The sequence below is a fragment of the Eretmochelys imbricata genome, chromosome 9 (genome assembly GCF_965152235.1).
Source record: "Eretmochelys imbricata isolate rEreImb1 chromosome 9, rEreImb1.hap1, whole genome shotgun sequence".
Classification (NCBI taxonomy): Eukaryota; Metazoa; Chordata; order Testudines; family Cheloniidae; genus Eretmochelys; species Eretmochelys imbricata.
The window spans coordinates 17,115,536-17,141,558 of record NC_135580.1 but is presented as its reverse complement, the minus strand read 5'-3'; the positions used below and the strand labels follow the sequence as shown (position 1 = coordinate 17,141,558).

The window sequence follows — 26,023 nt, the reverse complement described above, 5'->3', positions numbered from 1 at the left end:
GCTGTAGGGTAGACACTGACATAATTAGGTTGACGTACGGTGCTTTACGTCAACCTAACTCTGGTGTAGACCAGGCCTACCTAGCAATAGGAAGAAACGTTATCTGGAAGCAGGCTATTCCATAGCTGTCTGTTATGGGCCAACATGCATCTTTCTCATTGACACTGGGAGACAGGATACTGGAGCAGATCAATCACTGGCCTAAGTCATTACAGTGATTCTGAGCTGCATGGTATCTAACAGGCACAAAAGCCCAACGTCTCTCTCTCCACTTCCAGGGCTAAGGCTAACTTTGTGCATGGCTTTTTTTTTTAATTGTGTTGAAGGAAAACTGTATTGAAAAGGCATTTTTTATGCCTTGGCATGAACTGGTTGGGCTCATACTGATCTCTGACAAGGAACTCCACAGCCAGGGTCTACACCACTGAGTGTTCTATTCAGAGTGATAGTTGGAACTTAGGTCTATCCAGCTGCATTATTCCTGTAAAGCTGTTATCTTGGGGAATTATAAAGAGGGTGCAGTTTCCAGGTCCCAAACTCTAACAGCATCTATTCTCTGTTAAAGTACAGTCTCTTATCACCTTTGCTTCAGAATCATTTATATGCTATTAAATAATGTTAAGTTTTGTATAATTATTCTTTAAGTTCCATTGCATTCTCCTTTCTATAAAATGCAAGATAATACATGGTTATTGTCTGGAAGATGAAGTAAAACTAATTTGGTCCAACCTCAACAAGTATGTTTATGATATTTAAGTAGGGCCATCTCTGTTCTGAAGTACTTAAGTTTTACGAAAGGGAAAAAGTTGAATAAAATGTGCTAAATATTTTTAATGAGCTTTCCCAACCCTTTCAATGTGAAAAACAATGAAGAAGTGTACTGAAGTTATTTACAGTCTTGCAGAGAAAATGAGAAGCTGGTTTACAGGATAGAATATTTATAAGTTTCTCCTGCCCCAGTTCTCTTAATCTAAAATGACAGAGAACCAAGGTTATTCTTGAACTTGGTTATTTGTCCACATAGCTAGTATATGACCATCTAATGTAACCAAATCATCCCAATTCTTCCTATTTTATCTTAGCCTTCATCTTTTTTTGAAGACCCTTAAAAGGAGGAGGAGTTTTGGCTCAGCACAGAGTGACAAGCCCAAGCCGTCCTCTGAGCTTGCTGTATTAGCTTAGCGATTGCTTGGTAACACATAGTTCTACAGCAACTGGCTAGTTAGTATCTCGTCAGTCAGATTTTGTTACTTCCCCTTATGAGTGTAACTATTTTTGAGAGCAACTCAAAGAGTAAATTCTAAGTGAGCACACACAATCAGTATCAATACCCTCTTGGATATTTCTGCCTCATACAGCGGAGCCCTAAGTAGTCCCAAAGCGCTAGGAGAGCAACGTTGTGGCACTAAGAGTCAAACTAACAATAATACTTACATAGTTGCTCTCTAAGTGCATTGCTGTAGCTACTTGACAATTTTGCTTTATTTTAGAAGCCTGATTTTCTTGCCAATGTACACTTTCTATTTAAGGGCATTATAAGCTGTCACTTAAAAAACCCCCAACTTTGTGCTGAACGTTGGGAAGATACTAGTGCAAAGTACTGCTATCACAGTTGGTTGCTCTTCCTCTGTTAGAGGGTGGATCATATTGACTAAATGAGCGGGCAGAGAAAAAGACAGAAGCTTGAGACAATAGTCTGTAACAGAGACTATCCTCTCTCCTTATATAAAAAATGAATGCAATTAAATCCATGCACTTTCATCATAAGAGTCCTTTAATCATAGTCTGGGTATCATTTACCAAACTTCTGTTTACCTACAGCAGTGGTTCTCAACCCACAGCCCAATCAGCACACAGCTGTGGCCCATATGACATCCTCAGGGGCATAGAGGTAGTATGTATATTGTGTGGATGCGGCCCACATGCAGTTTTCTGTGTTATATGTGGCCCACCATGCTAAATAGGTTGAGAACCACTGCCTACAGCAACAATATATACTTTGTTAAAAAGCTCACGTTGGACTCAGTTTGAGTTGGTTTTATCTCTAGTACTTTTCAAACTTATATTGGCACACTCCAAAATAACCTCCTCAAGAAACTACATACTATCATTTTGATTTACAAAGAAATAAGCCAGAAAAACCCTCAAGCTGATAGATATAAATGCATCAAGTTGTTACCTTGTTCACAAATGTTCTGCAACTGCTCCTATTGCAAGACTGGCATTAGCATCTTTGTTATCAACCTCCCCATAACTTGGTGTCCAATAGTAATGCCTTTTAAGGCCATGAGAGAGTTCTGCAAGATATTCATGCCCATCCACTTCATACGGATCCACGTCTGTACAATTTGGTTTCAAGCGACCAGTTTTAATTAAGTCTGAAAATGCCTGAAATGAACAAATGCAAAGGATTTAAATTTAACATTCTTCTAACACGTTCTGCCTGCCAGAGGCTTAGAAAGTGCAAAGCAGAACAGTAGAAGATGATACAGACTAGGTCAGCACTAAATGGCATTTTAATCGCTTGTATACTTTTCCTGTCCCGTAATTGTTTGGCATGAGAAGACTACGCCACAACTACCATAATTTTACAATAAAATAAAATATAATGAACTACACATCAGTCTTACAAATAGTTTTCCTGAGCGCGCTAGTATAAAATGAAGATAAACTGTGGAAAAGATCAGTGATGAAGAAAACACTTACGACACAGGTGGCCTCATCCAGTTTGTTTCCCCAAATATAAATGTAGGAAAGCACCATGTTTGTTTTCATTGAATCCGAAAGAGCAACAAGTCCTTTTCCACTTATATTGTTGCTTGTTACTGCTAACCTAGTAAACAGAAGAAATAAAACAAATTATATAAGTAAATTCCAAGCCATTTGATTCCTACCACTTAAGTACAGTATTTCAAACAAATCAGCAACAAAAACTATTTTTATAGCTCAAATCTGTTACTAAGTGCTATATAATTCTAATATTCCTCAAGGCACTTCCTTGATTTGGTTGCCAAAGACTTTGACAATTCATTTCTTCAAAGCAGGTGACCCTATGCTTGGTGGCTAGCTCTCATATTTAGTCTGTTTTAAAGCATGGCCTTGGTTTCTAGCCAAGTTAAACTTTGATCCTGGAGCTGGGAGAGGTATGTTTGTATTGGTGAACCTGAGAGTTTTTCAGAGGCATCTAGCAGACCCTTTGATCTTTACTCCCCAAAACTAATGGCTTCAGGCAACACCTATGATCAGAGCTTACGTCCAGCCAAAGGTATGGTTTTCTGCAAGACATAAAATATATCCTGTAGGAGAGATTAGACAATCTCCTGGTGAACTTGAAATAAACTATAAAAAGGCTTCAAGAAAAATTATTTTTAAGGCCTGAAACAAGAAGACCCTTATTCTTGCAGTGTGTCATGCTGACTTAAATGGCACTCCATGCAGCAATTAGGAATTTTGTTTGCAAAACATTTTACAGGAAAGGGCCTAAACAGTCAAGATACTAAAATGAATCGAGAACCAGATCTGACAGCCATATGTTCATTAGAGTGACTCGAGATGTGTACTGTGAACCAAATATAATACAGAGGAAAATACTATCAAATTAATTTTAGATTCATCCATAAGGGAAAAAGAAGAACTTGCTAAAATATCACAAGTATGAGAACAAGCAGCAAAAACACTTGGAACAGAAACTACTGTTCTATAGCAACAAATAACTTAAACCAAGGGGGGGGGAAAACAAGTAAAATGGAAAAAAGTTTAAAGGGCTTTTAGTAGAATTGGCCGTAGGAAGGGTAAACCAGAAAATTTAGCAGCTTGGAAGTGTGCCTGGTGGAGGGAGGAGAGTTTGGGACTTTTGCCATAAAGGGAAGGGCTTGGCAGCAGTAGTGTTCCAGGGTTTAGTCACTGACGAGGTAAAGTTTGGCCTCCTTTTGTCAGGTGGATGATCAAATTTAGGGGTCAGAAGCTGGGTAGGGAAACTACTAGGGCTTTGTCACTGGTGGGAAGGGAGCATCTTCATAGAATACCAGGGTTGGAAGGGACCTCAGGAGGTCATCTAGTCCAAACTCCTGCTCAGAGCAGGACCAATCCTCAACTAAATCATCCCAGCCAGGGCTTTGTCAAGCATGACCTAAAAAACCTCAAAGGAAGGAGATTCCACCACCCCCCTAGGTAACACATTCCAGTGCTTCACCACCCTCCTAGTGAAAAAGTTTTTCCCAATATCCAACCTAAACCTCCCCCACTGCAACTTGAGACCATTACGCTTTGTTCTGTCATCTGCTACCACGGAGAACAGTCTAAATCCATCTTCTTTGGAACCCCCTTTCAGGTAGCTGAAAGCAACTATCAAATCCCCCCTCTTTCTTCTCTTCTGCAGACTTAAACAATCCCAGTTCTCTCAGCCTCTCCTCAGAAGTCATGTGTTCCAGTCCCCTAATCATTTTTGTTGCCCTCTGCTGGACGCTTTCCAATTTTTCCACATCCTTCTTGTAATGTGGGGCCCAAAACTGGACACAGTACTCCAGAAGAGGCCTCAACAATGTCGAATAGAGAGGAACGATCACATCCCTCGATCTGCTGGCAATGCCCCTACTTATACAGCCCAAAATGCTTTTAGCCTTCTTGGCAACAAGGGCACACTGTTGACTCATATCCAGCTTCTCATCCACTGTAACCCCTAGGTCCTTTTCTGCAGAACTGCTGCCTAGCCATTCGGTCCCTAGTCTGTAGCAGTGCGTGGGATTCTTCCATCCTAAGTGCAGGACTCTGCACTTGTCTTTGTTGAACTTCATTAGATTTCTTTTGGCCCAATCCTCTAATTTGTCTAGGGCCCTCTGTATCCCATCCCTACCCTCCAATGTATCTACCACTCCTCCCAGTTTAGTGTAATCTGCAAACTTGCTGAGGGTGCAGTCCATGCCATCCTCCAGATCATTAATGAAGATATTGAACAAAACCGGCCCCAGGACTGACCCTTGGGGCACTCTGCTTGATACCGGCTGCCAACTAGACATGGAACCATTGATCGCTACCCGTTGAGCCCAACGATCTAGCCAGCTTTCTGTCCACCTTATAGTCCATTCATCCAGCCCATACTTCTTTAACTTGCTGGCAAGAATACTGTGGGAGACCGTGTCAAAAGCTTTGCTAAAGTCAAGGAAGAACACGTCCACTGCTTTCACCTCATCCACAGAGCCAGTTATCTCATCATAGAAGGCAATTAGATTAGTCAGGCATGACTTGCCCTTGGTGAATCCAAGCTGACTGTTCCGGATCACTTTCCTCTCCTCTAAGTGCTTCAGAATTGATTCCTTGAGGACCTGCTTCATGATTTTTCCAGGGACTGAGGTGAGGCTGACTGGCCTGTAGTTCCCAGGATCCTCCTCCTTCCCTTTTTTAAAGATGGGCACTACATTAGCCTTTTTCCAGTCATCCAGGACCTCCCCCGATCGCCATGAGTTTTCAAAAGTAATGTCCAATGGCTCTGCAATCACATCCGCCAACTCCTTTAGCACCCTCAGATGCAGTGTATCCAGCCCCATGGACTTGTGCTCGTCCAGCTTTCCTAAATTGTCCCGAACCACTTCTTTCTCCACAGAGGGCTGGTCGCCTCCTCCCCATGCTGTGCTGCCCAGTGCAGTAGTCTGGGAGTTGACCTTGTTCATGAAGACAGAGGCAAAAAAAGCATTGAGTACATTAGCTTTTTCCACATCCTCTGTCACTACGTTGCCTCCCTTATTCAGTAAGGGGCCCATACTTTCCTTGGCTTTCTTCTTGTTGCTAACATACCTGAAGAAACCCTTCTTGTTACTCTTAACATCTCTTGCTAGCTGCAAGTCCAAGTGTGATTTGGCCTTCCTGATTTCATTCCTGCATGCCTGAGCAATATTTTTATACTCCTCCCTGGTCATTTGTCCAATCTTCCACTTCTTGTAAGCTTCTTTATTGTGTTTAAGATCAGCAAGGATTTCACTGTTAAGCCAAGCTGGTCGCCTGTTATATTTACTATTCTTTCTACACATTGGGATAGTTTGTTCCTGTAACCTCAATAAGGATTCTTTAAAATACAGCTAGCTCTCTGGACCCCTTTCCCCCTCATGCTATTCTCCCACGGGATCCTGCCCATCAGTTACCTGAGGGAGTCAAAGTCTGCTTTTCTGAAGTCCAGGGTCCATATTCTGCTGCTCTCCTTTCTTCCTTGTGTCAGGATTCTGAACTCGACCATCTTATGGTCACTGCCTCCCAGGTTCCCATCCACTTTTGCTTCCCCTACTAAATTCTTCCCAGTTTGTGAGCAGCAGTCAAGAAGAGCTCTGCCCCTAGTTGGTTCCTCGAGCACTTGCACCAGGAAATTGTCCCCTACACTTTCCGAAAACGTCTTGGATTGTCTGTGCACCACTGTATTGCTCTCCCAGCGGATATCAGAGTGATTGAAGTCTCCCAGGAGAACCAGGGCCTGCAATCTAGTAACGTCCGTTAGTTGCCGGAAGAAAGCCTTGTCCACCTCATCCCCCTGGTCTGATAGTCTATAGCAGACTCCCACCATGACATCACCCTTGTTGCTCATACTTCTAAACTTAATCCAGAGACTCTCAGGTTTTTCTGCAGTTTCATACCAAAGCTCTTCATGTTTCTCCCTCTCTTCCCTCTGCCCCTAGCCTTTCTTGTTCCTAGCATCCGTTCTCCCAAAAGAGGAGAGTCCATGTGACTTCCCTCCCACAGATTGACCCAGCAGTTCAACCCAGCCAGTCCAGACACTCAGGTTTGCTTTGCTGAGTGGGGAGCATTCCTTGGACTTGCATTTCACTGGTTCTGCCAGAGCCCAGGTGAAACCATGGGTCTGTCATCATCAGTGTCCCCAGCTGTCCCCATCCATGTGTGATTTTAGAAACTCTTTGACTTTGCAGTTTGGATCACTAGCATAAAAAAGTGATGTACTACAATACCAACTCATATACTGCTGTGTCACATTTTCTGATTTTCCAATAGTTACATCTGCGATCTCTTTTGGGGAGATTTATCTATACTAACGCTTGAAGAGTCCTGTTGTACAAAGCCAGGGCTTCACTCAGGTAGATGGCTCCATCATCTTCTATCCGGTTTGAATTAAGATCTAGGATTTCCAGAATTTGGTTCCGTTTCAGCAGTTCTCCCAGAAATTTCACACCATCGCGAGTTATTTTATTACTGAAAGAGAAATATTTTTTTTAAAAGGGGAGATCTTACTGAGAAACCTTCAGTACTGCTTCTGAGGCAGAAAACGCCCCTCAGGCTGCTGAATAAACTGTTCTGAAATTTACAGCTGTTGAAGCAATCTACAACACATATACTTGAACTGGATTTTTACTCAAACTAGCACCTATTAACACAAGCTAATAGATTAATGGGATTTTTAGAACCCATTCTTGCAATCCATGTGCAGGCACTTCCAAAAGTTGCTGGGTAACAGGTTCAGGTCCTAAATGTCTTTTTTTGTATTCTTCCAATTTTGATTTTTTACATCTTCTGTAAAGTGGCATAATTTGACACTGTCTGATTAGTATGTACTGTAGAGTAAGTGCTCTTTCTTCACTCAAGTGTACAGTACTACAGAATTTAAGGCCAGAAGGGACCATCAGATTATCTAGTCTAACATCCTCTATATTACAGGCCACCAACACCACCCAGCTACCCTACCTCCACACCAACCTCAACAAGAATTAGACCAAACTATTAAAACCCGCAGGAGACTAAACTATTGCGTGACAATGGGTAGAAGAGAAGGAGGGACTGAAATGCACTCAGGCCTGAGGCCCCTGTAAGGCAGGGAAATGATTTAATGAGGTATAGCTGACCACGTAGGCTGAAGCTTGTAAATTTAGGATTAGACTATGGCATAGCCCTTAAGCAGAGGGGGGAGGGGTGAGAGGGAGACCTCTCTTCCCCTCCTTCTGTGGCCAGAGTCATAGCAGAGTTGTCCAGCCAGGCTGGGGAGGGTGGAAGATGCTGCACTTTAAAGGGGTGTTGTCAGTTGCTCCTCCATATACACAGTGGGCATTGCACCTCCCTGAGGCAGAATGTTTTCTCCTTCTGTGCTCCTTCTGTGGTGGCATAGCTCTGCACCACCCCCACAGCTGTGGCTAAATACTAATTTATCCCTTAGTAATGTTGCATTCCCTCCAACTATGGCTTCCACCTCAACTCTCCATCTCACCTAGAAAAATCACATTTTTTCTGGAGGGAACGGTAGCAAGTACCATACAATACTGCTATACTGATATTGCATGGTGCACAGTTTTCACCAGCAACAATATACTCTATATTTGTGTAGTTTAAACAAAATCAGAGGGTGAATCTTTTACCAGCTGAGGTCAAGATATCGCAGGCTGCGGTTTTCATACAATGCATCACACAGTCGCTCCACACCGAAGTTCTTCATTTCATGTTTGCACAAATGCAGTTCCATAAGACAAGAATTATTTTTCATCATTAGAGATATATGAACTGTGGACTCTTCCTAAAAATAAAATCTCAGTTAAACTATCATTTTAACATCCCATCAGTTTTTAGGGCCAAACACCACTCTTTGATGTTTGGCCCCAGGAACAAGTACAACTTTCCCTGCAGTCAATGGTAGATGTTTACACATATCCGAGAGTAGAATATGACCTTAACTCATCTTCCTTCTGATGTATTACAAATTGATATACAAAAAGTCAGGAAACAATTTCTTATTGTGATCACTGGGAAAATAATGAATTACCAAAATGTGGCTGCAGATTTACAGAACTGTATATCCCCGCAGTGTAAATCTCAGGCAAGTCGATACTCTAACAACTACAAGTTCTCTCATCTACCTTGATCATTTCTTTTCCAAATTTCCATGACACAGTGTTTTAGGACTTGATCCAGTTCCCATTGACGTCAATGGTGTGACAGAAATACGTATCAACAATTATTTTATGAAGAGCAGAAGTCTTTGAAAGAGGGATTAAGTATAGAAAAAAACATATATCTTGCCTCTATAAGAGGCAGTGAATTGGTTTTAAAGTTATCACCTGTGGTTAAAACAATAATTTATAAGGGGCTTCAGTCAGGTAGACACAATGGAGAAGCCTACAGACCAGAGAGGAGTGACAAATGGGAAGACTCCCATAATCTTCAATTGGTGTCGGATTGGGCCCTTAATATAGCGTGGTGTTTATTCTGGTCCAGATTTTTTCAAAAGCAGGAGCCTAAAATTAGGCTCCTAAATCCATGATTAGGCACCTTTGGTCTTGTCTACACAGGAAAGTTTTTTCAGTAAAAGCCAAGGTGTGAATTTAAACTGATGCAGTTATACTGTCAGAACCCCCCAAATGGACACTTATCTCATTTTAAGAGTGACATTTCTTTGGTTCTGTTTATGTCACTTAGGAAGGAGTTTAAGCTAAACAAAAAAAGCCATTCTTACTCTGCAATTCCCATTTAAACAACCCCTAAATAAGTGCTGATCATCCAACTGCTTCTATTGAGGTCAAGAACTGAGCACTTTGAAAAGAAGGCTGTTTCTTCTTGTGCCTAAATTATGGTTCAGGAGCATAACTCTAGGTAAGGAGGTATGAAAATCTTGGCCCCTGAGTCTGAGTCTACAATCCTTTTTGTTGGTGTTCTCTCTTCCTTGGGCAGAAAGACTTAAAAAACAACTCTGGCAGCTATCACACAAGCATATAAAGAAGCCCCAGAGAGTCACGCTGTCCAAGACCACTATCGGCCTCCATAAAGCTATCAATATTGAGTCTATGTATGCATATATCTGTTTAATTGAACTGACCCTACAGTATATACACATACCTCTTGGCTATACAGTATAGGACGATTTAGGTTTAGGGCTTTCATCGCTTTGTTATGGCTCATAACTGTTGCTATTGCTATTAGACTTTGTGTACCCTGAAAACAAAAACAGATAAACTCTTTAGGGAAACCTGTTCAATATATAAATAAAGCAACATACCAAAGATACCATGCCTTCTTACAGGATGTATTTTTAGAAGATCATAAATATCAAATTGACATGAGTTAGAAATACTATTATTTTTAGCTCCATGTGTTTTGGAGATATTCAGTGGTCATCTGCCTCTGCAGTATTGCAATACATACAAACATTTCCTGGAAATACCAGCAGGCAAAGGATGTTAAGAGAGTGGAACTGAACTAATAGGCACGAATTACTATGAGACCTGCTAAAAATAAACAGAATCTGATAAACTAGAGAAGAAGAATTTTTCGCAATGCATGGGGTAAAACTGTTAGTAATATCACGGGTATAGGGGGGCAGAGCTCCCCGGGTTCGGGATAGGGTTATGGAATGCAGGGCTATCTGGTCTAAGGTTAGGATTCAGGTAGGTGGGCCTCACTGAGCTAGGGTGAGGGTTGTGGAGGGCAGGGCTCTCCAGGTGAGGGTTAGGGTTCAGGTGAGTAAGCCTTCTTCAGCTAGGACTATGACTGTGGAGGGCAGGCTTCCCAGAGCTAGAGTTAGTCTTCAGGTGCATATGTCTAAAATGGGCTAGTATTAGGGATGTGGAGCTAAGGTGAGCTTTCAGGTCAGTAGCCGTCGCTGCACTAAGGTTAGCGTTGTGGAGTGTAGGGTTCTCAGCTAAGTTTAGTGGTTAAGAGTGTAGGACTCCTAAAGCTAGGGGTAGCGTTCTGGTGGGTAGGGCTCCCTAGGCTAGCGTTAGGACTGGGCTCCTTGGTCCAGGGTTAGTGTTCAAGTGAACAGGCCTCTCCGGACTAGGGTTGTAGAGAGTGGGGCTCCCCGGCTTGGGTTAGGGTAGGCGTTGTGGAAGGTATAGCCCTTAGGGCAAGGATAGCATGGGTAGGGGGTCCCTAAGATAAGGCTGGAATTGAGGTGGGTTGGCCTCTCTAGCTAGGGTTTTGGAGGGTAGAGCTCCCTGGGGTAAGGTGGGGATTGTGGGTATGCGTGGCTCCCCAGGCCAAGGGTGAGGGGCAGCATAGATGAGAACTCACTAAAGCTAACACTCTTCTATTAATTATCTTCATATTAAGTGGATATGCATTATCTTCCACAGGAAAATTATGAAGTGTGTGAATCAGTGAAGTCAAATTAGTGAGGTTCTACTGTAGATGCCAGTTCTGATCTTTTATTCCTTTCCCCTCAGTCATACTTCTGTAACACGCTGAACTGTCAAAGGAACACTGTCTTTTGACAAGCCGGTTGGTTATGCTCCTGTTTTTATAATCACATAGTGAAGCAGGAGACACTCCCTTAAACTGATTTTACTCAAGCATAGAAGTACAATTATCCAAAGCTTCTAAGAGCTGTGTTTATCTGTGGTGACTATATCTTCCCAGTAATACATGCTTGTAATGCCTTTAATTTTTAAAGGCATTTTCACCTTCCAGTTTGGGAGCACCAGAAATATTATGAGAATGAAACCTCATTCTCCACAGGTTTCTTCACTCAGACAGTACCCTGCACTAGAAACTTTCATTACTTATATTAGCAGCCTTGTTCTCCAAGAAAGAACCCACTGCCATTATACGGATGGCCTGACAACTAGACTGGGTAGTCTGTGAGTGCACCTAAGGGAAGCTGGGGGCACCCATGGACATTAACACAACATTGCTTTTGACACAACGTGGCTGATAATGAGAGGAGAGCACTTCTTGAAAGGGAGTGCACCTTTCAACGCTTCATACCCCTCCAGAAGCCTCTTTAGAATGAAAAGAGCCCTTAGAGAATAAGGAATCTCTTTCTTACATGAATTAGATGAGCTCTAGATGATATGACATATATAACACAAACTGAATCTCAAAAAATATTAGACTCTTTTCTCTTTGGCAGTAAAGGAACTGACCGTTAGAGGCTATAATGTACTACATCACATATTCCTATAAACACACTATGCTACAGGCCCTTCCAAGTGCATCTTGTTAGTTGCAACAGGACATTTTGTGATAGTTGAAGATATCACAGTATATAAAACAGGGAACAGATGGCATCTTCCACTAATTTAACCACAGGACCTTTATAATATACTTGAAAGGCTATTAGTTTGCAGTTTAAGTTGATAATTTTACTTTACTCACCAAATCACAGTCTCCAAGATCTAACTTCTCTAAGGTCGAATTAATTTGCAGCATTGAAGCAAAGTACATCCCACCTTTGTTTTCAATTTTGTTGCCAGTCATTCTCAAGTGTTGGAGCGTTTCATTCCTCTAGTAAAGAAAATTTACAAGGATTTTCCTGAAATGATCTAAGCTGTGATATTATACATTTAACTACCAATTTTTTAATTGTGGCATACAGACAGAATGTCATCTTCTGTAAGGAACACAGCCAATTGGTAACAGTAAGTTAGCTGCCTATCTTTTCACTGGGACTAGTTGCCTGAGTAAAGTCTACCAAGAGCATAAGGGTTTGCAAGGGTGGGAGGGCTCTGAATTATTTATGGGTATCTGTGCTTCCAGTATAATCTCCCAATTTTCATATGTTTATTAAAGAATTCCAGACTGATATTTGTGTCTAAATTGATAGCATAATGTGATTTATGCCATCATGTGCCAGCAATGCCCCTCTGCCATGTACATTGGTCAAACTGGACAGTCTCTACGTAAAAGAATAAATGGACACAAATCAGATGTCAAGAATTATAACATTCATAAACCAGTCGGAGAACACTTCAATCTCTCTGGTCACGCAATCACAGACATGAAGGTCGCTATCTTAAAACAAAAAAACTTCAAATCCAGACTCCAGCGAGAAACTGCTGAATTAGAATTCATTTGCAAATTGGATACTATTAATTTAGGCTTAAATAGAGACTGGGAGTGGCTAAGTCATTATGCAAGGTAGCCTATTTCCTCTTGTTTTTTCCTACCCCCCCCCCCCCCGATGTTCTGGTTTAACTTGGATTTAAACTTGGAGAGTGGTCAGTTTGGATGAGCTATTACCAGCAGGAGAGTGAGTTTGTGTGTGTATGGGGGTGGGTTTTTGGAGGGGGGTGAGGGAGTGAGAGAACCTGGATTTGTGCAGGAAATGGCCTAACTTCATTATCATGCACATTGTGTAAAGAGTTGTCACTTTGGATGGGCTATCACCAGCAGGAGAGTGAATTTGTGTGGGGGGGTGGAGGGTGAGAAAACCTGGATTTGTGCTGGAAATGGCTTTTAGATAAGCTATTACCAGCAGGACAGTGGGGTGGGAGGAGGTATTGTTTCATATTCTCTGTGTATATATAAAGTCTGCTGCAGTTTCCACGGTATGCATCTGATGAAGTGAGCTGTAGCTCACGAAAGCTCATGCTCAAATAAATTGGTTAGTCTCTAAGGTGCCACAAGTACTCCTTTTCTTTTAGCATAGACACAAACTGCTTAAAAATAGAGTTAAATCCATTCATTATTATATTTTATTATAATGTCTGTCTTTTCACATATTTAGCTAATAGCTGAATTTTGTAATGTAGAAAACTAGAATTTTGCAGGTCTTTCATCTGCCTTTATCCCATGAGTAATCAAAGCCCACTGAAGTCAACTGACTTCAGTGGAATTCCTCATGTGTAGACAGTTAAGCTTGTGTGCAGATCTTTGCAAGATTGGCCTCTTTTTTGGCAAACTAAGGGCTTGATCCAAAGTCCACTGAAGACAAGACTTCAGTGGGCATTGGATTAGGCCCTAGCTGTAGTGTATACACAATAATTTTCACTTTTCAATTCCTCAGTGCCACTGTAACAGAAATTGTGCTGAAAAATCCATTCTGAGCAATTTAAATATGAAATTACAAAAACCACATTTTATACGCTGATATGTGAGGTTATACAGTGATGTCCTTAACAAACTGATGTGAAGGCTAATCAGGTGACCATAAAAAAGGAAAATTTAAAAACAAAAACAGGAAAATAATAGTAATCCAATAGCAAGTTTCAGAACATAATGGAAAAATAAAATAAAAAAAATCTTGGCTATGTATGGATTAGTATGAAATTTTGCCCCATCAAATTTTGGTGAAATACATGACATTTTGGTTTTATTTTTCAGTTTCATAATTTTCACAAAGAGATATCCAGCTATTTTATAGTTGAAATCAATAAATATCAATGGCTGAAGAGGGCAGTTTTCTCTTCTTCTGAAAGATGATCTAAAAGTAGCAGAGAAACAGTCTGTCTTGAGAAGACAAGCAATCTCTTTGTTACAACAAATACTGTATATAAGGGGAAAAAAGGGATTTTTTAGATTAACTTTGATGCTGATGAGAGAATTAGTTTTGTCCATCAGAAAATATAATATCAAATCAGATACTATTGTCAAAATTACTATAGTATATCGATTAATACTTACATGCAATGCTTTAGCTATCAATTCGGCTCCATTGGTGCCAATATCATTAAACATCAGATTGAAGTAGCACAGGGTTGCGTTTTCCTGCAGTACACAAACAGGAAACCAACGCCAAACTCAAAAATACATTTTACAGAGAAATTTTTCATTTTAAACAGCTGATGCCTCACACCGTTTTGAAAGACATTTTATTTAGAAACAGTTTTCTCCATAATTAATGTACTGAGCATAAACCTTTAAAAACAACTGTAACACAAAAATGAACACAGTAGTGATTAACCAAAAACTAACAAACATCCTTATTAACCAATAGACCAGCTTCAAACTGCTATCATTTGCATATTCAGTTTTCAACATGCCAAAGGTTTTTGTACGTACAACAAATAACCTCATCACAGAAAATGACAAGGGGCAAATCGGAGGTTTAGGCAAGTGGGAAAGTATTTGTTTTGATACTTGGGGAGGTGTGGGAGGAAGCTTGGGACGGGGGATACTGGTGCTAAAATACTACTAAAATGACTATCAGTAATAAAGTTAATAGTGTTGATATTTAAATTGTCATCCTTAGGTTTCAGTTCAAAGCCCCGGGAAAAGACTGGGATACTATGTGCCTCAGAGGTACTGTTTCAGGCTGTCAGCAGACTCAGGAAAGCAATACTGCATTGGTTTACACTGATCACATTTTCAAGATTTTCTACACAACTATTAGAGCTAGAAACATATATTTTCTTTTAAAAATGAAAGTTTAGGTTCGGAGCATGATTCTGCAAGCGATGAGCTGACTCCATAGATGTGGAGTTGCAGACTACAGGGATTCCTATATATAGCTTGCTTCTAGATGGCACCAGAAGCCTATGTTTTAAGTTTCCATACATACTAAGGATATACATTATGTTTTTGTCCATTTCTGTTAATTTTTTGTCATGCACAATATACTACCAAAATGCTATACAAATGCCTCTTTTGCAGACTGTACTGTAAAAACCACATATATTGAAACAACTGCAAAAATGTTATGATGAATGCAATCTGATATTCTAAATTGATGGATTTGGATATGAAAAGCCAAGATTTCTGGAATTTTTCCAAAACAACACATACTGTCACCAATATATTGTACATAAATGTTATCATGGCCAATGAAACCACAAACTTAAGGTAAAAATCAAATATTTTGGCACAGAGAAAACTACCTGAAGGAATTTTGCAGCATGCTCTGCTCCATCATCAGTTAATACATTATATCTAAGGTCCAGCCCTGAAAGGCAAAGAATACAGAAATAAATAAGACTAACAACACTTATTAATAACTAATTGATCTCCACATGAAAGGTAAGAAGAAAGAACCAATACTCAAAAATGTTTCTTGTTTCCAATTTATAAAGAGATATGAAGTAATGAGACAACTTACCTGTAACAAATGTGTTATTGCTTAAGATGCAGGCAAGCATTCGAAAATCCTCATCTGTAACCTTCTGTACTGGCAGCAAGCGGTTATTTCCAGCTATTTTTAATGTGATCCCTTTTGTCAATCTGTTGTAATGTAGGAATACTTTGAAACATAAGGATGGCAGGAGAAAGAAACACTATACAAAAGTATTAGTTCTATATGTATCACGGGACTGAGATGCAATGGTGCTTTCCCTCCACTAGTATATTTATCAGGATTGTGAAATCTGGATCAAAAAAATCCATGGAGCACTATGCTATACTAGCTGTAATTCATAATTGTTCATTTTGGCGGCTTGATACACTGTACTGCCACAAGATCCCACTTAGAATTTTAGCAGCAAAATGATTCAGGAGCTTATTCTGAAAGGTTCATTCTCACCTTTTTCCTTATCCCCTTTCCTTTGTTTTATTCCACTCCACTCTCAATAATTGAGCACAGAAGAAAGCAATTCTTCTTTCCATTTTCTCTACATCATCTTTCCTCAGACCTCCCCAAACACGGAAGAAATCTGTTATCTATAGCCAGGCACTCAGATGACACAGAATATGCTCCAAGTAGAAAGTCCTGGATACACACCTTAGCACACTTAAAACTGCCTTCACCAAACAAGGGACACTCCACCAAAGTAGATCACGTCATGGAACGGACCACCCAAATACCCCAAGAGAACCTGCTTCAATGCGGAAATAAAACCCTGTCTGACAACACACCCCTACTTGACCTCCTGCACCCACACTGGAACCCATACACAGTGCCATCAAACAACCACAACCCAGACTCAATTGGGACCCCCGCATCCTGAAAGAAATCTTTCCTGAACTTCCACTTCTGGCCTTCAAACTACCCCCCAACCACAGGAGCCAACTTTTGTTGGCACCGGTGGGGGCTCGCGCACCCCCCCCCCGCCACCCCGACTCCACCCTCTCCCTGCCCTATTGGACCGCTCCCCAAATCCGTGCGCTGGCCCTGCCTCTTCCCCCAAGCGAGTGCACCGCGTTCCTCCTCCTCCCCCCTCCTTCCCAGTGCTTGCCGCACGAAACAGCTGTTTCACGGCGCAAGCGCTGGGAGGGAGGGGGAAGAAGCAGGATGCGGTGGCGCGCTCAGGGGAGGAGGCAGGGCGGAGGTGAGCTGGGGCGGGGAGCTGCCGGTGGGTGCAGAGCACCCAACAATTTTTCCCCATGGGTGCTCCAGCTCCAGAGCACCCACGGAGTCGGCGCCTATGCCCCCAACCTCTCCAAGCTCATCATCAGATGCAAACTCTCCACAGACCAGGATACACCAACTCAAAGCAGTACCAGATCCTGCCAGAACAACAGATGCAAAACCTGCAGAGATATTTCCACTGCCACAATAATCAACACACCTTTCAAGATCCATGGGTCCTATACATGCCCATCACATCATCCAGTGCACTAAATGCTCAAATAACAATTACATGTGTGAAACCAGACAATCACTATGCTCTCGAATGAACTCACACAGAGAAATGATAAAGGACAAAAACACCCTATCACCTGTGGGTGAACACTTTTCACAAAGCAGTCACGCTATATCTGACATATCAGTCCTCATCCTCAAAGAAAACCTGCTTTCAAAAGATGAGCCTTGGAGCTTAAATTCATTACTCTGTTAGATATCAAAAATCAGAGACAGTGGATTTATGGCTTATTACAACAATCTGTTACCCACTAACCCTTTCTTTTTATCCGATGACTGCAGAGGTGTTAACGAGCGACTCCACCTTGAATGATCGCTTAGAACATGTGCTGAGTACTTATGTTAAACAGTCGGTTCCATCTTGCATTTAGCTGTGTTACTTGAAATACCTTTCCCACCAGAACCTGAAGAGCTCTGCGTGACTTGAAATCTTGTCTCTCTCACCAAAAGAAGTTGGTCCAATAAAATATATTACCTCACCCACTTTGTCTCTCTAATATCCTGGGACCAACATGGCTACAACTACACTGCATACTTCTCTGCCTAAAGGGTAGTTATCTCCTGCCCCAGTGGTGTTCCTAGGAGGAAGCTCTATCAAGTCAGACAATGGGCTAGAATTTAGTGTTTAATTCCCAGAAAGGAATGGCTCAGCGAACCAACTGTAGCTAATCAGGTGCAGTTGAACCTATTAAGGCTATATCTACACTATGGACCCGCGTAGCCACTCTGTGCCAGCGGAAGAGACCTCTCCTGCCAACATAATTAAACCACCCCAACAAGTGGCAGTAGCTTTTGTCGGTGAAAATTTTGTCGGTCAGGGTGTGTTTTTTTCACACCCCTGACCGCCAAAAGTCCTAGTGGAGACATAGCCTTAGGCTCAACAAAGAAGGGCATAAACTGTATGGAGAGAGGGATAAGAAGGGGTATTTCTTAATCAGAAGCCAGGAGAGACTGCTCCAGGAAAAACAGAGGTGTTACCCTAAATCAATGGTTTTCAAACTTTTTAGGCTGCATACCCTTTCCAAATAATGTAGTCCACCATGTCCCCCCTTCTGGGATCAGAGGTGATGCATGGCGGAAGGGGCACATGGGGTCACGTGTCCCTCCAGATTTCTGCTTTCCATTTAGCAACAGCTTCTAAAGGTTTTCAAACCGTGGGGGGCGGAGAACGTTCAGAGGGGTGAGCGGCAACGCCAGGCCTGTCTGGGTTGGGGAGCACATCCAAAAATTGTAACTCAAAGGGGAGGCTCAGCTCAAATTTGGGTGGCTTGCTGAGGTTAATCAGGGTGGAGGTGGCGCTCCCCCCACCCACCAAGCGCCGCTGCCTGGGGCTGGCCCCCGGTGAGTCAGGCAGTGGAGGTGGGAGTCCCTCCCTGAGCCCCACCACTTCGGGCCGGCCCAAGCCACCTGGCGTCGCTGCTCGCACTCCCCCACCCTGAACATTCCTCCAGGGCATGCTCCAGTTTGAGAACCTCTGTACTAAATAAAATGCGTTGTCCGCCATTACAGGATTTTTCTCAGGTACCTGTTGATGAGAGCTTCCGTAGTTTGGAAACCACTGCCCTAAATGTTTTGTACATTTTAAGTTTTCTGCCTGGAAGGAATATGCAGCTACAGACTTTTGCCAAGCTGTTGTCAACTTGAATTAAACCAGAACTCCTGCAATAAAACCTAAACCCAAAAAGGGTGATTTGTATTTAAACCTGAGACTCCAGAGAACTGTCCTTTTTCATCATTCCACTCCTGGTCCTGTTACACTGTCCAAAGCTTTCAGAAGTATTTAAAAAATGCTATTTATTATTTCCTTACGTTATATCTGCTTTCTCAGCTTCTTCAAGCATGTGTGCAATGAAAGGGTTTTCTGGTTGGCTCGACTCTTGGCAGGCTTGCAAATACTGTTTATGGAGACTTAGATGAGTTGACATGACAGCTTGAAAATAAAAGCAATTTAGTAGACAGTTTTATGCATTTCTAATGTGCCCATCATATAGAATCTGGGGCCTCTACAAAATTGAGAGACAGCAGTAAGTCAAAGCACGCTACAGACTTTTAGTGTGCTGCAGGAGTTTCCATATGGCCAGTTAGTACATGGCAGGCTAGAGCACTGTAGATTTACACTATTTCCCGCGCACTAACTCTCCATACAGACAAGCCCAGAGTGATCTTTAGCGTTAACAGCAGGTAAGAGTGTGTGTTGCAATAATGCAGTCTGGAGGATTCACATGCATGAATCTCTGTGATAAGGCCACAACACAGGGGAATAGTTCAATCACTTAGCCATTTCTGGATGGAAAAATGCATTTCAGGCTACTCCTTTTTGAGCATCGAGGTCAAGTATTACGATCTGGGACTATGAGCCATCTTGACTTTTCGGCCGTGTCTACACTACAAACTTTGGTCAACGCAAGCATAAAGCTGCCACAGTTATTATGTTGGCTCCTTGCATCAGTGCTCTGCATATTCACCAGGAGTGCTTGTGCTGATGCACAGCAGTGCACCGTGCATAGTTATTCCAGTGTGCAACTCACCATCATCCAGCACACTGTCTTTTGGGAAATTCTAGCAGTGCCTGGTGGGGCAGAAATAAGTTGTGCAGGGATGACTGGGAGCAAAGGGTCAAGTTCTCATCATGCAACTTTCTCTATCCCATAATGCCATCCATATCCCATCATTTTGGTGCCTTTTAAAAAAATCCTACAAAACTGCACAGTATTTCTCACTGTCTGCCATCGCTGAAGCATGGAGCCCACAAAGCTCTACACTCTTGTCACAAGCATTGCAAATGCAAGGATGTATGATCCTCTGATATTTGCAGAGCTTCAAGAAGAACTACAGTAGCAGAGGATATAAACATTTATTGGAGGACAGATTATTGTGGAACATAGCAAGAACCAATTCAGTGTTGTTGGTGGAGTTCACGGAGCAGCTGCAGATGGTGGAATGCTGCTTCTGAGCCCGAGAAACAAACACTGACTGGGGGATTATATCTTAATGCAGATTTGGGAAGACAAGGCTTGGCTGCAGAATTTTCTGATGTGAAAGGCCACATTTCTGGATCTGTATGCTGAATCCCCAGCCCTCCAGCACAGGGACAGCAGAATTAGAGCTGCATGGACAGTTGAGAAGTGATCGCACTGTGGAAACTTGCAACACTAGATTGCTACCAGTCAGTGGGAAATTATTTTGGAGTTGGAAAATCCACAGTGCGGGCAGCTGTCATGCAAGTGTGCAGGGCCATTAATCGTCTCCTGCTACACAGGACTGGACTCTTAGTAATGTGCATGACGTAATGGATGGATTTGCATCAGTGCAGTTCCCAAACTGTTGTGGGGTGACAGATGGCATGTATATCCCTATTTTGGCAACAGACCATCTTGCCAAAGACTACATCAACAGAAAGGCTTTTCTATGGTAATACAAGCATTGGGGGCTCACCCGAGACACTTCCCCACTATCAGTATTGGCTGGTCAGCGATGATGCACAACGCTTACATCTTTAAGAACAGAGGACCGTTCAAGAAAGTTGCACCCAAGGACATTCTTTCCTGACCAGCAGATTACCATTGGCGATGCTGAAATGCCAGTAGTGATCCCGGGGGACCCAGCCTACCCCTTGCTTATGAAGCCAGCCATCTCAACAGCACCAAGGAAAGCAGGTGCAGAATGACAGCTGAATGTGCTTATGATAGATTGGGGGGAATCTGGCCATGTTTATTATCATGATTGGATCTCAGTAAGAGAAACATCCCAACTGGTTGTAGCTGCCAGTCATATCTTGCATAATATCTGTGAGGCAAAGGGAGAAACGTTGCCACCAGGGTGGAGGTGGAGTGGCTGTCTGCTGAATTTGAATGAATGCCAGACACAAGAGCTATTAGAATGAATGCTGAATGCCAGACACAAGAGCTATCAGAAGAGCTCAACATGGAGCTATGCAGCTGAAGGAGGCCTTGAAAGAGCCCTTTAACAGTTAACCACAGTACTGTAATGTGGTGTCATGGATTGTGCTCTCTACCTGGTCCTGAAGTTTTGGGGGCTGCGGGGTCCTGTGTGGTGGTTGATGTACATTTATGAATGTAACACTCTCTGTTAATGCACCTATTAATATGCAGTGCTAGCTGTAACTTTATAATTATTACACTATGTTTGTCACTGATCCTATGAGTTCTGTTGTCCTGTATAATAAGAAGTTGTGGGTGCTTTCAGTAGTTCCAGACATTCTGCAGCATATGTTGTGAAGTAATAAAGATGCCAAAAAATAGAATTTTATTGCGTCCCAAAACTAGTGCAAAAAACCTATGTGCAATTAAAAAACAAATACAGTAAAAAATTCCTAAATAAATTAACAGAACTTACAAGGGGAAAGAATGTTTATGTCCATTTCAGTCCATTTTGCCCACACAAACAGCAACTGGGGCGCTCTCAGGTCAGTTTATGTTAAGCTGTTCTTACTGTCCTCCAGCATGGAGTGGGAGGCATAGAGTCACAGCCCCTGATGCCACATGGAAAGTTGGGGGCCTAGGAAGGTGCTAACATGGAGTTCTCCATTGACTGCAAAGGGAGGTGAGCCCATGCTTGTTGAACCTGTAGATCAAGAGGCTGCAGCATCTGTGTTTGCTGCTGGAGAAGCCCCATTATGCCCTAGTGCAGCTCCCTCCCTCTCCTTTTACTGCTGGGACTCCTGGGCCTTTCTCCATGCTGCCAGATATATTCACCCACCAGCCCCTCTGCTCACAGTCCGAAACGGCACTGTCTTGCAGGATCTCAGAGAACATATCCTTCTGAGTCATCTTCTTTTTCCTCTTTATCCAGGTCAGGCTTTCAACAAGTGTGGAGGGGGACCCCTCCAGGCCACAACCGCAGCAGACACAGAAAAAATACCCAGCGGTATCGTATTTATAAAGTGAAAGTTAAGTTTCAGAACTCCCTTCCGTTGCTCTCCTTAAGTTTTAAACAAGACATGCTTATTGACACTTCAGCTCCAGAGTGCCTGTGCCCAGCACTGCTCTCCAGCTCCAGCCATGGTGAGCATGGCCCAGCAGGGCCATGGGGGAAATGGGGAGGGAATTGTTCTGTAGGATGAAACAATAACATTTTGGCCCCCATGGGTATGAATGCAGGGCAGTGGTGCTGAGTACTGGCACTATTGTCCACAGGCAGTGGTGATTTTAGCTGGTCTCTTGCTTCTGAGGTTCACCAAGGCACAGAGAGCACAGCTGCTGCTGGCATCCCAAAGCCACTTGGGCCCATATGCTGCTAGCCTATTTACCGCCATGGTGCCTGCTGAAGTCACTGCAGACTGGCGTGGGAAAGTGTCCTACTGCAGAGGAAGAAATGAGACTGCCATCCCCAGAAAGCTTTGGGAGAGGATTGCGGAGTATGAAAGTTTCATCGAGATCTCTCAGGAGGATTTAAGGGACATCCCTGTGTACATAAACAAACTGCTCTGCATGGCCTCCCTTGCCTGACTCTACAAGGAAATGAAAACTAGATAACTCTACCTCTGGTTTGATGTTCCACTACCTCTTCTAGGAGGAGTAAATTAATGAAAAGTCAATACCTGCTTCCTGCTGCACTGGGTCAGGCACCATCTGTACATTTAGTCACTGTCATGGGAACTGCATTCACACATTTACCCAAGGCTCCTTTCCCCACTCGCCCGAGCTCTGCTGCTGCCACTGACTAGACGGCGGTGGAGCCTCCAATGGGTCCTGGCTCGCAGCATAGTTGGACACCCCTGACCGCATGTCCCCCATCCTCCTCCTCACTGTTCACAGCGGGGGTCTGTCTCTCAGGCTCCTCGGCAAGTATGGCATGCAGCTCATTGTAACAGCAGCAGGTCTGTAGCTCAGCACTAGATCAACTGTTGGGTCCCCATGCCTTCTGGTATGCCTCCTGCAGTTCCTTAGCTTTCACATGTCATCGCTGCTGATTCCTGTCATACCCCTTCACCTGCATCCCCCATGTAATCTGTCACATTTTTGTGGCTGTTCCAAGCCTCAACAGCCTCTTTTCCCCACAGGCCAAGGAGATCTGATGCCTCTTGTCTATTCCAGGCAGGAATGCATCTGGAGCATGTAGCCAGCATGGTCGGTTTGGCAGTTGCACACAACAATGTGCATGGTGTGTTCACAAGCTGGGCAATCAGGAAAAGGCATTTCAAAAACATGTGAGGTTTTTAGGGAGGGTGGGTGGGTAGCTTCGGATCTCTGTAACCCCTGGGCAGCAGAGTTCACACTTCTGACCAAAGCAGTGAGTTTCAAGCATTGTGGGACAGCTGCTGGAGGACTGTTAGGGTCAATGTATCTACACTGTATTCGATCAACCACAGTACGTCCACCATGGCTTGATGCCATTTGATGCTTGATGCATGCAGGTGGAGTTACTGCGTTGCTGTAACAGGGTGTTTACATAGGCAGGAGACAAATTTGTATCTCATGCAAAACTAGGTTGATGCAAGGCAACTTACATCAACCTAACTTTGTAGTATAGACCAGTCCTGAGAGGCAGATACTCAGAGAGTGAAATCAAAGTTCCTCAAAATGATGTAGTGAGCTTGAGATGTGAACGTTGCAGACACACTCAAACTTTTAAAATAAGTCAATTAAAAATAACTGCAACTCTGCTGACAAATAAACAGAGCAATTTTCCCCTTTTGGGCTGAGGTTCAACAGTCAGCAGTTCTGATAGCAAGATTGATCCCATCTCCAAACTTGGGGGTGGGGGGGACAAAAAAATACCACCTTGGTAGAAAGACTCTAGACTTGGCACTTTTAATCAATATTCAGCATCAGGCAAATGACAGCGTAATACAGATGAAAGGCAAAACAACCACTTAAGCATCCTTCGTCCAGTTTAGAGTTATATTTTGTCCTTGCATATGTACATGTTTATTCATACATTCCTGAGCACTCAAGGCAGGCCCTTGTCTTCACTAGGGGAAAAAATGGCATGTTCCTACCTCGAAGTAAAACTCTAGTGAAGACAAGGCAGTTTGGAGTTTTTACATAAATTAACACATTGGCCTGTTAAAGGCTATGGGTCAGACCTTGAAGACAAGGCCCTAACTCACACAGGGGCTGATGCAGACAAGCCCACAGAATCAGGAACCACTCCTCTGCTCTACTGCACTGAACAAATCTTGGATGCTTGAGAGAATCTTCCCACAATGTTTACTATAGGATTGTACATATAGGGTATTTCTACACTGCAGCTGGGAGCTACCCTCCCAGGGCAGGTAGACAGACTCATGCTAGTTAAGCTTGAACTAGCATGTATAAATAGCAGCATGGTTGGCCCTGGTGGAGAGGCAGGCTAGCCACCCTAGCTAAGATCCAGGGGGGTGGGAGTGCCTGAGAGCCCAAGCCACAAAATCCACACTGATATTTTTTGTGCAATAGCTCAAGCCTGACTAGCACAAGTCTGTCTGCCTGTGAGCAGCTGCAGTGTAGACTACCCAGACATTCTTTCCTCCATGGCAAAATAACAAGCCCAAGGGTGTGAGTACTGAATTTTTTACTAAGCAAAACCAAGAGAGAGATTTCACTGTTCCGACATACTTGATCATCTTTAATCTACTTTTAAATTAGACTATACTCTTAAAGGCCTGTATCTTATATTGATATTTCCTTAAATAATAAATAATGTGTGTCAATATGCAGCAGTGGAGAATTTCAACACAAATTACATATTAACTTACGGCATAACTTTTCTAGCAATAAAGTTACCTTCAGAGGAGTGAGCTGTCATTTCACAAAAATCACACTGCTCTCTAGGTGCTCTCACTGACAACTCTGATGTCACACTACGGGGGGGGGGAATAGCCTAATATTAAAAAATAAATCAATTCCCCTTCTACAAACAGCCAAACACACACACCCATCTCTTCTAAAGGCTTTCCCCTTATTTCTGCTGGGCTAGTAAGAGTTGCTTGTTTGCCCATTACAAGTGGATGCTTCAAACATTAACGATACGCCTCACAGGTTTTACTTTCAAAGAAGTTTTTTTAAAAAAAAAAACCAGGCGCAGCAAAGCACAGCTCACCGGGTAGGGGCCCGATCCAGCCGAGCGTGCATCGCCTTCACGGCGGATGGAGGCAGCCCCATTGTGCCCACGAGGAAGCGCTGCTGGGCCGGCAGAATGGGGCCCTGGGCTACGTGCCTGTGGGTCCTTTCCAGCCGTGCCCCACCTGGCCGGTCTCTCCCCCTGCACGCAAGGGGGGCGGCAGATCCGATCACGCCCAGAGACGCCGTGGAGAATATCCTCCCCCACCCGCTCCCGCCTTTGCTTCTGCACCCTACACGCCGGGGTCTCCCACGAAACGCGGCGGCGTGAGCCCCCCACCGCTGCGGCGCACCGGGCCTCCTGCCCCCGTGACTCCAGGCTGGGGTCTCCCCGGCCGGCAGCCCCTGCGCCCTGAATGCCTGGGGCTCCCCGGGGCTGGGGGGTCAGAGTCCGGGGGCCCCGGCGGCACGCGGCAGCCCACCCCCCCCCCCCCGCCCGTGGCTACCTGCGGCCGCTGCCATGGGGGTTCCCGAGCGCTGCCCCCGCCGCGAGCTCAGGTCCCCGGCCGCGGTTGCCATGGGGACAGCGACCGCACGCGCTTCTCGTGCGGCCGGAGGGTTCTCCAGTGCGCCTGCGTCCCCTCGTCCCACTCAGGTAAGGAACGACCCCCGCGGGCACTGCTAGGGAAGGCGCTGAGCGAGCCTGCCCCGGTCGAGGGTCACCCTCGCACGCCCCCACGCAGGGCGGGCTGATTCCGAGACCCAGCGGTTGCTGGCGCGGAGGCTTCCCTGTGCCAGCAAAGCCCCTCGCTTG

At 43.7% G+C, this 26,023-nt stretch overlaps 1 protein-coding gene across 1 annotated transcript; it reads right to left on the bottom strand.

Annotated features, from left to right (window-relative positions):
* Positions 1–2,184: 2,184 nt before the first annotated feature.
* On the bottom strand, positions 2,185–24,955 carry LRRC34 (leucine rich repeat containing 34). Its single transcript, XM_077826662.1, has 11 exons — positions 24,934–24,955; positions 19,016–19,136; positions 15,728–15,849; positions 15,510–15,574; positions 14,317–14,400; positions 12,070–12,198; positions 9,814–9,909; positions 8,343–8,497; positions 7,033–7,188; positions 2,707–2,833; positions 2,185–2,388 (listed from the first exon to the last, which is right to left on the bottom strand). Exons 1-11 carry the CDS (start codon positions 24,953–24,955, stop codon positions 2,185–2,187), a joined length of 1,281 nt encoding a protein of 426 aa, XP_077682788.1.
* Positions 24,956–26,023: the final 1,068 nt, after the last annotated feature.

Excerpts from the sequence above, each read along its gene's own strand:
- LRRC34 (XM_077826662.1), bottom strand. The coding sequence starts at position 24,955 with ATGACAGCTCACTCCTCTGAAG. Across the intron at positions 19,137-24,933 it reads GACAGCTCACTCCTCTGAAG|CTGTCATGTCAACTCATCTA; the intron begins GTAACTTTATTG and ends TTTATTTTCAAG. Across the intron at positions 2,389-2,706 it reads TGGATGAGGCCACCTGTGTC|GCATTTTCAGACTTAATTAA; the intron begins GTAAGTGTTTTC and ends TGTTCATTTCAG.